The 15230-nt window shown below is 46.5% G+C and overlaps 1 protein-coding gene across 9 annotated transcripts in view; it reads left to right on the forward strand.

Annotated features, from left to right (window-relative positions):
• Positions 1-15230, forward strand: part of RALGPS1 (Ral GEF with PH domain and SH3 binding motif 1) — a 289275-nt gene that overhangs the window by 113088 nt on the left and 160957 nt on the right. For all 9 annotated transcript variants that reach the window (XM_089913761.1, XM_089913763.1, XM_089913759.1 and 6 more), the window contains one exon: positions 1531-1623. In XM_089913761.1, the coding sequence (XP_089769887.1) occupies positions 1531-1623 (93 nt within the window). The remainder of the gene's footprint in view (positions 1-1530; positions 1624-15230) is intronic.

Genomic DNA, 15230 nt, shown 5'->3' on the forward strand with positions numbered 1-15230 from the left:
GTTTCCAGTCCCTACCCAAGGGATCCAAAACGATTCCTCCTTAAGCTCTGCCATCTTCCGATGGTGGATCATAACGCTGGCGCTGTGCCCTGGGTATGTTCTTGTTCGAGCCTCCTCCTTTCTCTGGGCCTTGGTTTCCCATCTATAAAATGGGAAAGGGGTGGATTAGATAATCTCCCAGAGAACCTTCACCTCTAAAAGAAATTCTGTGACAGGCATAGCCATTCAGATACAAAGGATGAAATTCAGCTCACTCAGAATCTATTATTACACACAGCAGACGATTAGGGAATATTACGAGATGTATGAAATGCAGTATTAACTTGTGTGGTAAGGGAGAAATCTCCAGGTAGGAACAGAGCCGTGAGGACTAGGCATAAGGGCTTTTCGTGGATTTGTTCATTTTACTAAGCCCTGCTCTGTGCTGTACTAGGTCCTAGGGATATGATGGTAGATACCGCTTCATCCCGGCTCTCAGGGAACACACAGTCCAGGGTGAGAGAGGGGCAAGTGCAAGCAAATACAGTCCAGTGGGCTGAGGAAATGCACAGGCTTCCGTGGGAACATGCAGGTGGGGTGGGGTTGGGGACAAGTCTTCCTGACAAAGAACAAGCAGCCCACGCCACACTGCCCGCTCTCCTGGGTGCCAGGCACTGGTCTAGCAGTTTACGTGCACCATCGCACGCAGCAGAGGTGCTGTGATTACCTTCCTCATTTTAAATATGAAGATGTCGAGGCTCAGAAGGCTTAGGTAACTTGCCACAGGACACACCAGTAGTGGGAACCCGGGTTAGAACCGGGCCTCTTGGTTCCGTGGAGCCTGCCGGCTACACAACTTTCACCGACTCCTGGGAGTGAGAAGTGGGACCCGGGTCCTGTTGGCAGGTTTCCCTTCAGCATAAAACCAAGAGCAGAGCAATTACAGTTTTCTGCGCTCACCCTCACCTGTGTCTGCTTCTGTCGCCCTCTGTGGTAAGGAACTTGTCTGAGATGGAATTAAATCCAAATGTTCTCACTAATTTGGGGCCTGGTTCAGAGAAGCATGGTCAAGTGGCTGGGAAGCTGGAGCTCCGTGCTCCCAGCTGAGGAGATCGTGCAGATTGATAACATCTTTCCCCAGCCTCCCGCTTCCGGGTGTGAAGGTAATCGCAGTAGACCCATGTTGATGTTGTTGGCACAGCGGAGGTTTCAGTTTACAAAGGCCTGCTGGGACAGTTCAGATTCATCTAAAAAAAGAACAGAAAGGACATTATCAAACCTCATCCCGAGCCATGTTTCTGTCCAGCAGCCAGACTAGTCAGCTTATGGAATTTTGCAAATGTTTTAGATGCAGACTCACCTTTTGACAATCTGAAAGAAAAAGAGCATATGGTTTCTGTGAACTTCCTAGAACTGTATTTTCTACATGAGATATTTTTAAATGTAATTGAATTTCATAAATATGACAGTATTTGGTAACACTTGAACATGTTTTTGTTCTATTGTTTATAGCAGCAAAATAATCTATTCCGTATCTTTTTTTCTTTTCAGAAACTTCTAGAACTCAACAACCTTCATTCTCTCATGTCTGTGGTGTCAGCATTACAAAGTGCACCCATCTTCAGGCTGACAAAAACCTGGGCTGTAAGTTAATCTTCCTAAGTCTGTTCCTTTGGTTTGGGCCGTCCTTTCTTTGGTGAAGTTCTCCATTCCTTAAGCCCCAGAAGGCTTTCTCAGTCTGCCCTTTGCCAACGACGGAGGATGACTGTGGGTTAATGAAGTGTCCCCTGGCCACTCTCTCTCCTTCAGTGACCTCAGCCTCGTTTTGGGACAGGGAAGCTGTGAGGAAGCCAGCGTGGCCGGGGACCCTTCTGGACCTGACAACATCATGTATGATGGCGGGGTCAGTGGCATGACTTCTGCCCTCCGCTTCAAACTGCCCCTGGGAAGCCTTGCAGTTGCGCTGGGCTGCTGGCTGTGCAGCTAAGAGTTTCTTTGGAGGAACCTGTGACCCTCATGTAGGGAAAAATAATTTTTTTTTCCTGAAGGCCATGGATAATTTCAGCTCAGAGGTGGAGCCTGATAGTTATATAATTGAGTCTGTAGGAAAGTTTTTCTGCTGTAAAAATACTTTAAAAATATCTCAGACCTCTTTATCCTCCTTAGCTTGGCACCGCGCCTGACGGGGGAAGTCATTGCTATTTCCATCACTCATTAGCATTCACCTCCTGGCCCGCCTGGTCTGGGGTCTCTCACAGCCACACAGCCCAAGCCTTTCAAGACCTGTTTATGTCCCACAGAACTGAAGGAAACTGTATGGAGTTGTCAGCTGTGCTTCTGCAACTAACTCACTTCCGAACTTCTTTCTGCCAGTCTGCGGGGCTGGGCTCTGTTTCAGACTTGGCTAGTTCAGGGGCCTTTAAAATACTTAGGGATTATGTTGTAAGTTGTCAGAAGTGAGCCTTGTTTCTTTAAATTGCAATTTTCCATAGATCAAGCCATAGCAAAGTGGAGTGAGAGGTTTTAGCCTGGAGTCAAAAGACTGGGTCTGCATTCAGGCACCGTCTGTGCAGAGTGATTCTGTGGGACTTGTCTCCTCTTATCTACTTAGGGAGGTTGGCCTGGATCTGTGGTTCTCCGTTAGTGCTTTGTGGAGCCCAGGGGTTCTTTGGAACTGACTTGGGGCCAGCAGGGGCTGGGGGAGAGGACGGAGGGCACCAAGCAGACCTCCAGAGCACGGTTTCTGCCAGAGCAGCTCTGTTTGCATCAGTTTTATGTCCTGAGCTTCTGGGTGAACTTCAGTTGAGCAGTGGCTTTGGAGGTCAAAGCAAGTTTGGAAGCCACTGGTCTCTGTGGTTGCTGCCAGCCCTGTGATTCCCTGAGTCCATCTGAGCCATGACGCTTTTTTCAAAAGTTGCTTGGAGATTCTTTTTCAAATGAATTTTCCATCATTTAGGTGCTGCTATTGTTTCTTGGACTGCCGGGAGCTCTGTGTGGGCCCAGAAGAAGGAATGATGAATCTCACGGTACACAGACCTTACTGTCAGTAACACAGGGACTCTCAGTGACCCCATAAGTGGCACAGTCAGTGAGGGCAGCAGGGAGTCAGCATGAGGGGCCTGCACAGAGATGCCACCCACTCAGGGATGGGCAGGGCCCATCCATAGAGCTTTGGCCAGCGTTCTCCTCAGGATGCTGTGCCTTGCCCAGGATGGTGGGGCAGCATTGGGCCAGAACAACATCCGGGACTGCTCCATGTGGCTCGGCAGAGTCCTGTGCCAGGGTGGCCGGATCATCACTGCCATTGGTGGGTCTTTGCTGCAATGAAGATAAATCTCCCACAGCTCCTCAGAGAGCCTGGAATGAAATATCCACCCAGGACCCGTTTGAAAGCATGAGCTTCCTCACCTAACTCCCTTCCAGGCTACGTGGGTCAGCTGTTGTTCCTTACAGATTTGCCAGGCGCTGTTCTAAAATCTTTCCCTGTATTAACTCATTTCCTCTTTTTTTAAAAAAAAATTTATTTATTTATTTATTTACTTATCTATTTGGTTGTGCCAGGTCTTAGTCACGGGGGCGGGCTCCTTAGTTGCAGCTCGCCAGCTCCTTAGTTGTGGCACATGAACTCTTAGTTGCAGCATGCCTGTGGGATCTAGTTCCCTGAGCAGGGATCACATCTGAGCCCCCTGCATTGGGAGTGCAAAGTCTGAACCACTGCGCCACCCGGGAAGTCCCCTCATTTCCTCTTGACAGCTACCCACCGTCAAGAGGAGGCACAGAGAGGTGGGATGACTTATGCAGGGTTCCCCAGCTAAGAGGCAGAGCGGGAATCAAACCGGAGCAGTCTGGCTCCGGAGTCCCTGCGCTTACCCACCACACCCCACGGAGCTCAACAAGGACAGTTCCAGTGATGCCTTGTCAGTCAAAACAAGAGAGCGGGCCTGTTTATTGTTTTGTCTCCTCTATACACAGTGCTCTAACAGGAACTTTAAGGGTGACATCAGCAGACTCTGGGTGCTGCCCAGGCCATTGAGCCTCTGTTCTGGCTGTGGCTGCTGCTGGCCTGGCTGCTGGCCTCTGAAGTGCAGCCTTCTTTTGCCATTAATTTCTGGTAGTGAGCTTAGCCACAGAAATGTTGCCAGAAAAGAACTGTTTTCCCTCTCCCTGCTTGTCCCTTGATCTGGGGAAGGGAAGTCAGAGGAGGGCCCCAGGGAGGGGACACACAGCCAGAGAGCCAGAGAGCTGCGGCCAGGCCTTGAAGGCTGCCTTTTGGCCACTTACTCCTTGGTTAGTCCATGGCTTCCGCTGCTCTGCTGGTCCCCTGGGATTGGCCGCTGACTGTGGCATCTAGCTGGTGGGAGCCAGGGAGAGGACAGGAAGCTGCGGTTACGCGTCACCAAAGGACGGGGGACCCAGGGCAACAACAACTGTTCTTTTTCTGAGAAATCTCCCATTGCCTCCTAAGGGCTGAGAGCCAGGACTATTTCCTTGGTTACAGAGGGCCACTTAGCAAGGCAAAAGGTGGGGAGATGCAGCATCCTGGGAGATAAGAATGGCAACTGCCAAAGGCTGTGTCAGGGAGAGAGGAGGTGATACACACTGTGTGGATTCAGCATGACGTCTCCGAGGTCGTGTGTGGGGAGCTGTTTGTTCTGGGTAAACCCACCATTCAGCCTGCTTCAGACCAGACTCTCCCCTTTCGCCCACCTGTCCTGTTAGTCCAAGGACAGTGGTTGGTGCAGAGCACTTGGGAAATGGTGGGGGCCAAACTCGCCATCTTTCTCCTTCATCCAAATCCCCCCAGCCCAGTAGAATCGATGATGCCACTATATTCCTAACACTCTCTCTACACCTGTTGTGACAGAGCACAGAGGGCATCTACTCTGCAGTTTTGTTTACAGGTCTGCCTCCCTCTTTGATCACCTTCCTTCTTGGTGCAGTCTGATTTTTTCTCCATATCCCAAACGACTGAGTTTACACTGGTCGTTTGAATTGTATATGTTTGTTGTGCCGTATTGTGTCCTTTTGCTACTTCTTTTCCCAGTAATGAGATTAGCCACTGAAACGCTGCCAAAAAATTGCTGCTTCCTCTCCCCCGACTTGCCCCTTGATCTGGGACTGGTGAAATCTCATGACCCTGCAGAGCAGGGAGAAGCAGGTCCACCAGCCGTAGCAGCCCCAAAGGTCAGAACTTTAATAGTCTTCGTTTTGCAGGGAAGGAAACTGAGGTTCCAGGAGTTGTAGTGACCTGTCTCAGATCATGGAGCTGATGAGTGCCAGAGCCGATGTGATGTAGCTTTGCCTTGATGGACACGTAGTCCATGTTCTTGGCCATTTGCTTGATGACTTGTCTATGATGGAACCTGATGTTGGAATCAGGCTGGGCACAGGGCAGGGAAAAGCAGGCACACACACTGCTTGGGAAGTGGGGCTGGAGAAGTGAGGCTGGCACACAGGCCCCTGGGGACAGTGTATGACCAGCTCCCTGAGTGCAGTCGCTGGGGTTGCATTGAAACCCTGGATATCTGGGAAACCTGGATGGAAGGGGGTCACAGGTGTGGGAAGAGACCTGCTGCGTGGTTTCACTATGGATGGCCTTCAGTGAGGGCCAGCTGGTCATTAGCTGGTAGGCAGGGCAGCCTGTCGGCCTGTCCATGGCTGGCTGCTGAGTACCAGCTGCTGGGTGAGCTGGGACAGGGCAGAGGCTGACCTCGCACATAGGCTCGCACATAGTAGGCCCATAATAAATGCTGGCTAGATGCACAAACAGGGAGGGAGTCACCTTCTGCTGGCCTGGAAAAATGCAGACAGGGTCTGATTTATCCCAACACTGGGCCCGCTTTGGAATATTGGCTGCCTCAAAGCCATGAGACCTAAGCAAGAAGTCCTATCGGCCAATTCTGATTTCCTGAGCACAGATACTGTGTGGCTCTTATTCATTCTGCAAATCAAATATTTATTGAACACCTCCTCACCTGCTCCATGCCAGACCCCGAGGCTATGGTCAAGGCCCTTGTTTTCATGGGCTTTTATGTTATCCAGGGGAGACAGACACGTTTTTGTGGGAGAATAAACATGTGCCTAGTCTGGCTGGTGCAAGAAGTGGTCAATAAATGTTTGTTGAATGCATGAAGTCATGAACCAAGGGCTGTCAGATAGGAATAAAAGTGATGCCGGAGACCAAAAGAGGAGTATGCGATAGGGACTGACTGGGTGTTCAGGGAAGGCCTGTCTGAGACCTGAGTGACAAGAGGGAGCCGGCCACGCCAAGATGAGGGCACAGCCAGTGCAGAGGCCACGGTGGAAGAAACTCCAAGGCCAGTGTGGCTGGAGCACAGCAGGCCTGGGGGAGATTGTGAGGGTGCTGTGGACGGGTGGCGGGGCCGTCTGGGAAGGGCTCAGCCCAGAGAGGAGTTAGGTTCTATTCCGAGGGCAGTGAAGGGTTTTAAACAGGAGACAGACATGATCTGCTTTAGAGTTGCTTTTGGTTTTTAATTAGTGTTGCTACTATGTGAATAGCAGAATGGGATTGCAGGGGGGCCGGAGTGGAAATGAGGCCAGGCTAGAGGGTTAGGGCAGAATCCAGGAGTGAGGTGATGCTGGCTAGCATCGGGGAGGTGGCAGTGGACATGGAGAGAAGGAGGCTGAAAGGGGAGGCATTCTGAAGACAGAGGTGGCAGGATTTATGCCGGATAGGATGTCGGAGATGAAGAAAGGAAGAGACTGGAGGACGATCCCTAGGTTTGGGGCCTGAGCAGCTGGCAAGAGGGTGAAAACTTTTCTCTGATCAGGGTGGTCCCAAGAGGAGCCTGACTTATAGAGGAGTGACCTGGGGGGTATGGAATGCCTGACTATGGGCGATTTGCTCATTAATTACAGTTGTATGCTATACATCATGTGTACACACATACACACACACAGGCACACACACACACACACACAGGCGCACACACACACACACACACACACACACACACACTCTGCTTGCTCTGTGCACGTTCCTATCATGATTTGCTCTTTCCTACTGAATTCATCCAGGGAGTTTGACTCATCTGCAGCAGCAAAGTGAAAACTGAAGAGCTTGGTAGGGAGGAAGTCACAGCCGGCGGGTCAGGCGGCCTGGTGTGCAGGGTGGCGGCCTGGAAGGGGAACCCTCCTGGGAGCAGGGCTCTCACTTCAGGCATCTGGGGGCACAGGGTCGTTGAGCAAATATCCCAGGAAGGCAGATGTGTGGCGTCACGTATTTTGGATTTTAGTCTTTCATGCGGGAAGCGCCTCTCCTCCCCTGTGTCTGATGTGGGCCCCAGTGGCCCCTCTAATGTTGTTGAGAAAGTGGTGACGGGCATGGGCTGCCTGTCTCAGGTGGGAGGTGAGGTGGGGGAGGGAAGGCAGAGGAAACTGACATTTGCAGCCTCCGATTACTCATCCCCCAGTCATTCCTGGGCAGCCCTGCCTGCACTGTTTCTCAGAATTATGAGTTCTGTGGATATTTGCACCCTCCTCTTCCTTGACTTTGCCACAACTTTTGTCACCCCCTTCTTGAAAACTCTCTCTTTGCTTGGCTTATTCCCTTCCCGCTGTTCTGACAGCTGGCTCCTCCCTGACTGCTTTTGTCCCTCTTACCCACTGGCTGTAAGTGTGCTGCAAGGCTCTGACCCAGCTCTCACCTTCCCCAATCCGATTCCTGTCCCGTGGGGCTCTCCGCAGCTTGGAGAGCTTCATCCATGTCCTCTGTGCCCCGGCGGTGGCTGCCTCCTTGCTCTCGCCCCAGCTGTCTCTGGAGCCCCAGGCCCACGTTCCTATGCCTGCTCCGTGGAGCCCTCTGCTCCTGTGTCCCTTTGACAGCTCGCCCTTGGCGTGTCTGAAATCAAAGTTTGCTTCCAGGAAGTGATCGTGAGTGCCAGGAGACTCTCTGAGCAGACTTATTTTGGACTTTGAGGCAATATGGTAGACGGGGTGATGAGGGGGAAAGCCCCTCCCTCCCAACTGCCTGCTTCAAACACACGAACACAGATAAACCAAATTAAAAATCAAGAAGCAAAGAGAACCAGAAGCCAAGAAAGGGAAGTCACCATGTGCTAGAAATAAAGAATGCTCTCAGAGTCAGCACGGCGAGCAGAGTTCAGAGGAGGCGCTGTGTGGAGACCTTTGCAGTTGGCGGGGGGCTGGGGTTCCAATGTCTGCACTTGGGGGGCTGGAATTCAGCTACTCACAGGAATCAGAGAGCCAGCAAGTGTCCCTCGTCAGAAAAATCTCTGCTCAGCCTGGGGAAGCCCCAAGGGAAAAAGTCCCTGTGAGAGACTGTCGCCCCAGCCTGTACCTCAGGTAGCTGTTGGGTCTCAGTACACGTGACCTGAATTGGTATGGGGACCACAGGCCAAGAAATGAGGGGCAGTGTCCCTTGCAGATCAAGAGTGTGGACTCCCGGGCTCAGCCTTGGACCTGCCTCTTATGGTAAGGATTAAATGAGTAAATGTATGAAAAAATGTTTAGAACCATGCCTGGCACATAGTAAGGGCTAGATAAGTATTGACGGCTGCTGCTGCTGCCGCTGTTGTTGTTGTTATTATTATTATTATTTTCAACTTTTCTTGACTATTTTCAAATGGGCTGGCAGAGGCTGCCATCACTGTAAGCCAGGCCCTCTGATTTATGACCTGATAACATCATCATCTTCTAGCTGGTTTCCTTGCTTCTGGTCTTACTGTCTTCCTCACACCACCCGTGGAGTGATCGCCCTACGACATAGCTCTGGTGTTTTCACTTCCCTGATTAAGGACAAGTTTTAGCACTCCCCCACCCTTTGCTGGGCTGGGGGTGTGTCTGTACTCACCACTCCTCCAGAACAGGAATCTCTGATGTAACTGTTTTTTTTTTTTCTTAAAAAAAAAATTATTCCAGCAATTTTATTTATTTTTTAAAAATTAATTAATTAATTTTTGGCTGCGTTGGGTCTTCGTTGCTGTGCACGGGCTTTCTCTAGTTGCAGCAAATGGGGTCTACTCTCTCGTTGCGGTGTGCAGGCTTCTCACTGTGGTGGCTTCTTTTGTTGTGGAGCACGGGCTTCAGTAGCTGTGACACACAGGCTCAGTAGTTGTGGCACACGGGCTTAGTTGCTCCGCGGCGTGTGGGATCTTCCCGGACCAGGGCCCAAACCTGTGTCCCCTGCATTGGCAGGCGGATTCTTAACCAGTGCGCCACCAGGGAAGTCCTTCCAGCAATTTTGTTGTATAATTAGTGAACAAGTTAACATGAAATTGCACTATGAGACCTTTTTCTTTTTCTTTTTTTCTCCCCGCCACCACCCCACCACCCTATCCCCTTTGGTAACCATGAGTATGTTTTCCATGTTCGTGAATCTGTTTCTGTTTTGTAAATAAGTTCATTTGTATCATTTTTTTAGATTCCACATATAAGTGGTATCATATATTTGTCTTTCTCTTTCTGGCTTACTTAGTGTGATAATCTCTAGGTCCATCCATGTTGCTGCAACTGGCATTATTTCATTCTTTTTATGGCTAAGTAGTATTCCATTGTATATATGTACCACACCTTCTTTGTCCATTCATCTGTCGATGGACACTTAGGATGCTTCCCTGTCTTGGCAATTGTAAGTAGTGCTTCTATGAACAGAGTGGGTGCATGTATCTTGTCAAATTAGAGTTTTGTCTGGGGGTATGTCCAGGAGTAGGATTGCTGGATCATATGGCAACTCTATTTTTAGTTTTTTAAAGAGGCTCCCTACTGTTCTCCAAAGTGGCTGCACCAGTTTACATTCCCACCAACAGTGTAGGAGGTTTTGCTTTTTTTCCACACCCTCTCCAGCATTTATTATTTGTAGACTTTTTTTTTTTTTTTTTTGAGGTACGTGGGCCTCTCACTGTTGTGGCCTCTCCCGTTGCGGAGCACAGGCTCCGGACGTGCAGGCTCAGCGGCCATGGCTCACAGGCCTAGCCGCTCCGCGGCATGTGGGATCTTCCCGGACCGGGACACTAACCCGTGTCCCCTGCATCAGCAGGCGGACCCTCAACCACTGCGCCACCAGGGAAGCCTGTAGACTTTTTAATGATGGCCATTCTGACTGGTGTGAGGTGATACCTCATTGTAGTTTTGGTTTTCATTTCTCTAATAATTAGCGATATTGAGCATCTTTTCATGTGCCCGTTGGCCATCTGTATGTCTTCTTTGGAGAAATGTCTATTTAGGTCTTCTGCCTATTTTTTGATTGGGTTGTTTGTTTTTTTGATATTAAACTGTATGAGCTGTTTGTATATTTTGGAAATTAATCCCTTGTCAGTCGCATTGTTTGCAAATATTTTCTCCCAGTCCTTTTTATTTTGTTTATGGTTTCCTTTGCTGTGCAAAAGCTTTAAGTTTAATTTGGTCTCATTTGTTTATTTTTGTTTTTATTTCCATTACTCTAGGAGATGGATCTAAAAAAATATTGTGGTGATTTATGTCAAAGAGTGTTCTGCCTTTGTTTTCCTCTAGGAGTTTTATAGTATCTGGTCTTATATTTAGGTCTTTAATCCATTTTGAGTTTATTTTTGTATATGGTGTTAGAGAATGTTCTAATTTCATTCTTTTACATGTAGCTGTCCAGTTTTCCCAGTACCACTTATTGAAGAGACTATCTTTTCTATATTGTATATTCTTGCCTCCTTTGTCATAGATTAATTAATTGCCCATAAGTGTGTGGGTTTATTTCTGGGCTTTCTATCCTGTTCTATATGTCTGTTTTGTGACAGTACCATACTCTTTTGATTACTGTAGCTTTGTAGTATAGTCTGCAGTCAGGGAGTGTGATTCCTCCAGGTTTGTTCTTCTTTCTCAAGATTGTTTTGCCTATTTGGGGTCTTTTGTGTTTCCATACAAATTAAAAAACTTTTTTGCTCTAATTCTGTGAAAAATGCCATTGGCAATTTGATAGGGATTGCATTGAATCTGTAGATTGCCTTGGGTTGTATGGTCATTTTAACAATATTGATTCTTCCAGTCCAAGAATGCGATATATCTTTCCATCTGTTTGTATTGTCTTCAGTTTCTTTCATCAGCGTCTTACAGTTTTCAGAGTACAGGTTTTTTTCCTCCTTAAGTAGAATTATTCCCAGGTATTTTATTCTTTTTGATGCATGATATAACCATTTTGCTGCTGCTCTTTTTAATCCATCATTTTAACATTCATTACACTACCTCTAGTTTTATAATAATGAATATTTTGTCAATCTATTTTAAACTGTCATTTGAATTTTTAACCCTGAATTTCAGCGATCCCTTAGAGTTAGGGAAGATACCGAGCTTGGATGAGAGAGATGGTTTTTGGTTTGTCTCGATGGGTGTTTTTGAGGAAAACTTGCATTTGGGAATGTGGCACTTGATGAAAGCCCTCGGGTAGGGAGATTCTTGCAGAGTACAAAGGACATAGTAGAGGCATTTTGGCAATGGCAGCAAATATCAAAAGGTTTCATACCTACTTCACACCTACTTCCTGACACTAGAAAACAAACCATAAACCTTTCAGCTGTGGCCAGTGGAGCATCTGCTGCCACTAGCAACATAGCCACCCAGAACCCCAAGTCACGTGCGGCAGAGATGCAAGAGTTGGCCAGAGGAATTTCCTGTTCAAACACAGCCACAATCAACTCATTATTTCCCCTTTGATTAGTATTCACTGTTCATGCTTAGCTGCTTGTGATTGGCACCCTGTTGGCAAGTTGAGTTGAAATATTCGGAAAAATAGAATAAGCAGTCAAATTGGTCATCACATGTCCACAGTATCCAGAATGGCCAAATCAAAAACATACTTTGCCAGGTCAAGGTGGCCATGTGGGAAGACACGGAGTTAGCATCTCCCCACAACTAGGGCACCTGCCGGCCGCTGGTGGGGGACTCTGACGCCCAAGGAGATGGGAGGAAGCCCAAAGTGAACTGGTAGGATGTAGGGGGACTGAGGGGGCAGGAGAAGTGGAGGCCAGATAGGATCGGCGCCCCTGAGGCTGGGGAGATCAGGAGAGGCAGGCGGGGGGGCCCTCTGGGAGAGGAGTGGAGGGCGTTTGCCCCACCCACTCGAGCTCAGGAAGCCTGCTGGGCTCCCAGGTGAGGTCCCCTGCCCTCTGAGACCAGGGGTGGGGGGCACGCCTGGGCCTCTTCTGTTCCTTGAGCCTAAGCTCCACCCCCACAGCCCCCAGGGCCTTTTCCAGCCCTGTGGGTCCTGAGCATTGCCCCTGCCCACCACACAAACCTCACCCTTGCTTAAGCCCCGCCCTCCACAGTCAAGGCCTCCCCCCTTTTTTTCTTTCTCTTTTCTCTCCTCCTCTTTTTTACTATTGTGGTACTGATGTACCTTCTGGTTGTTGATTCATCTATATTTTTATTTTTCCTAACATATATGTTAGTTTCCTAGTCTAATTTTATTTTTTACTTTGTTACTGCTGTGATTTTTGCCACCCCAGGTGGCTTGTGGGATCTTGATTCACAAACCTGGGGCTGGGCCAAAACTCCTGCGGTGGGAGCTCCGAGTCCAAACCACTGGACTAATAGAGAACCTCAAACCCCAGGGAATATTCATAGGAGTGAGGTCTCACAGAGTTCCTCATCTCAGCACCAAGACCCAGCTCTATCCAATAGCCTACAAACCCCAGTGTTAGAAGCCTCAGGCCAACCAGTAAGACAAGAACACAATCCCACTCACTAAAAAAAAAAAAAAAAAAGATGGCAAACAAACATGTCACAGATGAAGGAGCAAGGTAAAAACCTACAAGACCAAATAAATGAAGAGAAAATAGGCAATCTACCTGAAAAAAAATTCAGAGTAATGATAGTAAAAATGATCCAGAATCTAGGAAATAGAATGGAGGCACAGATTGAGAAAATACAAGATATGTTTAACAGAGATCTAGAAGAACTAAAGAACAAACAAACAGAGATGAACAACACAGTAACTGAAATGAAAAATACACTAGAAGGAATCAATAACAGAATAACTGAGGCAGAAGAACGAATAAGTGAGCTGGAAGACAAAATGGTGGAAAATAACTGCCGAGGAACAGAATAAAGAAAAAAGAATGAAAAGAATTGAAGACAATCTCAGAGACCACTGGGACAACACTAAATGCACCAACATTCGAATTATAGGGGTCCCAGAAAAAGAAGAGAAAAAAGAAAGGGTCTGAGAAAATATTTGAAGAGATTATAGTCAAAAACTTCCCTAACGTGGGAAAGGAAATAGTCACCCAAGTCCATGAAGCACAGAGAGTCCCATACAGGGTAAACCCTAGGAAAAACACACCAAGACACATATTAATCAAATAAACAAAAATTAAATTCAAAGAAAAAATATTAAAAGGAGCAAGGGAAAAACAAAAAATAACATACAAAGGAATCCCCATAAGATTATCAGCTGGTTTTTCAGGGAAAACTCTGCAGGCCAGAAGGGAGTGGCAGGATATACTTAAAGTGATGAAAGAGAAGAACCTACAACCAAGATTACTCTACCCAGCAAGGATCTCATTCAGATTCGATGGAGAAGTCAAAAGCTTTTCAGACAAACAAAAGCTAAGAGAATTCAGCACCACCAAACCAGGTTTACAGCAAATGCTAAAGGAACTTCTCTAAGTGGGAAACACAAGAGAAGGAAAAGACTCACAAAAACAAGCCCAAAACAATTAAGAAAATGGTAATAGGAACATACATATCGATAATAACCTTGAATGTAAATGGATTAAATGCCCCAACCAAAAGACACAGACTGGCTGAATGGATAAAAAAAAAAAAAAGACCCATATATATGCTGTCTACAGGAGACCCACTTCAGACCTAGGGACACATACAGACTGAAAGTGAAGGGATGGAAAAGATATTCCATGCAAATGGAAATCAAAAGAAAGCTGGAGTAGCAATACTCATATCAGATAAAGTAGACTTTAAAATAAAGAATATTATAAGAGACAAGGAAGCACACTACATAATGATCAAGGGATCAATCCAAGAAGAAGATATAACAATTATAAATGTTTATGCACCCAGCATAGGAATCAATACATAAGGCAAATGCTAACAACCATGAAAGGAGAAATCAACAGTAACACAATAATAGTAGGGGACTTTAACACCCCACTTACATCAATGGACAGATCATCCAAACAGAAAATAAATAAGGAAACACAAGCTTTAAAATGACACAATAGACTAGACAGATCTAATTGATATTTATAGAACATTCCACCCGAAAGTGGCAGAATACACTTTCTTCTCAAGGGCAAATGGAACATTCTCCAGGATAGATCACATCTTGGGTCACAAATCAAGCCTTGGAAAATTTAAGAAAATTGAAATTATATCAAGCATCTTTTCTGACCACAACGCTGTGAGACTGGAAATCAATTACAGGAAAAAAAACCGTAAAAAACACAAACACATGGAGGCTAAACAGTGCACTACTAAATAACCAAGAGATCACTGAAGAAATCAAAGAAGAAATATAAAAGTATATAGAAACAAATGACAATGAAAACGTGATGACCTAAAACCTGTGGGATGCAGCAAGAGCAGTCCTAAGAGGGAAGTTTATAGCAATACAGTCTCACCTCAAGAAACAAGAAAAATCTCAAATAAACAATCTAAATCTACACTTAAAACAACTAGAGAAAGAAGAACAAAGAAAACCCAAAGTCAGTAGAAGGAAAGAAATCATAAAGATCAGAGCAGAAATAAATGAAATAGAAACGAAGAAAACAATAGCAAAGATCAATAAAACTAAAAGCTGGTTCTTTGAGAAGATAAACAAAATTGATAAATCCTTAGCCAGACTCATCAAGAAAAAAAGGGAGAAGACGCAAATCAATAAAATTAGGAATGAAAAAGGAGAAATCACAACTGACACTGTGGAAATACAAAGGATTATAAGAGACTACTACAAACAACTATATGCCAATAGAATGGACAACCACAAAGAAATGGACAAATTCTTGGAAAGGTACAATTTTCCAAGACTGAACCGGGAAGAATTAGAAAATATAAACAGACCTATCACAAGTAATGAAATTGAAACCATAATTAAAAATCTTCCAGCAAACAAAAGTCCAGGACCAGATGGCTTCACAGGCGAATTCTATCAAACATTTAGAGAAGAGCTAGCACCCATCCTTCTCAAATTCTTCCAAAAAATTGCAGAGGGAGAAACACTCCCAAATTCATTCTACAAAGCCATCATCGCCCTGATACCCAAACCAGAAAAAGATATCACAAGAAAA

This window comes from Delphinapterus leucas, chromosome 6, assembly GCF_059928025.1.
Source record: "Delphinapterus leucas isolate spDelLeu-1000000601 "Yukka" chromosome 6, BTC_Dleu_Yukka2, whole genome shotgun sequence".
NCBI classification, from domain to species: domain Eukaryota; kingdom Metazoa; phylum Chordata; class Mammalia; order Artiodactyla; family Monodontidae; genus Delphinapterus; species Delphinapterus leucas.